This window comes from Wasmannia auropunctata, unplaced genomic scaffold, assembly GCF_000956235.1.
Source record: "Wasmannia auropunctata unplaced genomic scaffold, wasmannia.A_1.0 LD336095.1, whole genome shotgun sequence".
Taxonomy (NCBI): Eukaryota; Metazoa; Arthropoda; class Insecta; order Hymenoptera; family Formicidae; genus Wasmannia; species Wasmannia auropunctata.
Window position 1 is genome coordinate 674,220 of NW_012026795.1, and position 722 is coordinate 674,941.

Consider the following 722-nt stretch of genomic DNA (forward strand, 5'->3'; position numbering starts at 1 on the left):
TTAGTTTAAATGTTGTCGGTTATTCGTGTTTTGATAATTCATTGAAGGCTGCGAAACATCCGTCAAATTAGTATTGTTATTGTCACCTATGTTTACATATCTATTGTTTGAACTCGCGAAAGGCATTTGACTATTTCTTCTCCAAGGTTGACTAATCGCACGAGATCGCATATCATGAACATTTGCTCGATTATAATAACCCTGCTGATTTTCCATTTGGCGATTACTAGAATAGGCATTAAATCTATTTGCGTTATTAAATCTATTATTATAATTATTAAAAGAGTATTGACCATTATTTCTATATCTAAAATTGTTCCTATTATACCAATCTCCAACTTGCGGGTCACCATAATTCGATCCATTCCTCCCATATTGTCTATTATCTCTTTCATATCCGTAATTTTTATATCCATTCCGCTGATTATAATTATTATAAGTGCTATCTTCTCTTCTATATACTTTATTCTGATTAAATGATTTAGCATTTTCCTTCCCATCGTTATTCTTACTTTCTTTAACTGTTAAATTTCTAATTTGATTATTTTCGCTTTTCCCTTTATTTTCTGTTTCTTTTTCCCCTGTTTTATCCAACGGATTCAAGTCCAGATATTGCAACCTCGTGACAACTGTTTGAGCATTTTCAAAATCTGCACCGGCTAATGCTTCCCTTGCTCTCCATGGTAATTGCTGAGCTATTTTAAAATTGATCTCAAAATTTA

The 722-nt window shown here is 32.0% G+C and overlaps 1 protein-coding gene across 1 annotated transcript in view; it reads right to left on the reverse strand.

Moving 5' to 3' along the window:
• LOC105462793 (probable ATP-dependent RNA helicase ddx42) overlaps positions 1-722 on the reverse strand; it is a 2,567-nt gene continuing 1,845 nt past the window's right edge. Inside the window, exons 2-3 of the mRNA XM_011709643.1 lie at positions 329-695; positions 1-226 (exon numbers count right to left, since the gene is read on the reverse strand). Coding sequence (XP_011707945.1) covers positions 1-226; positions 329-695 — 593 coding nt within the window. The remainder of the gene's footprint in view (positions 227-328; positions 696-722) is intronic.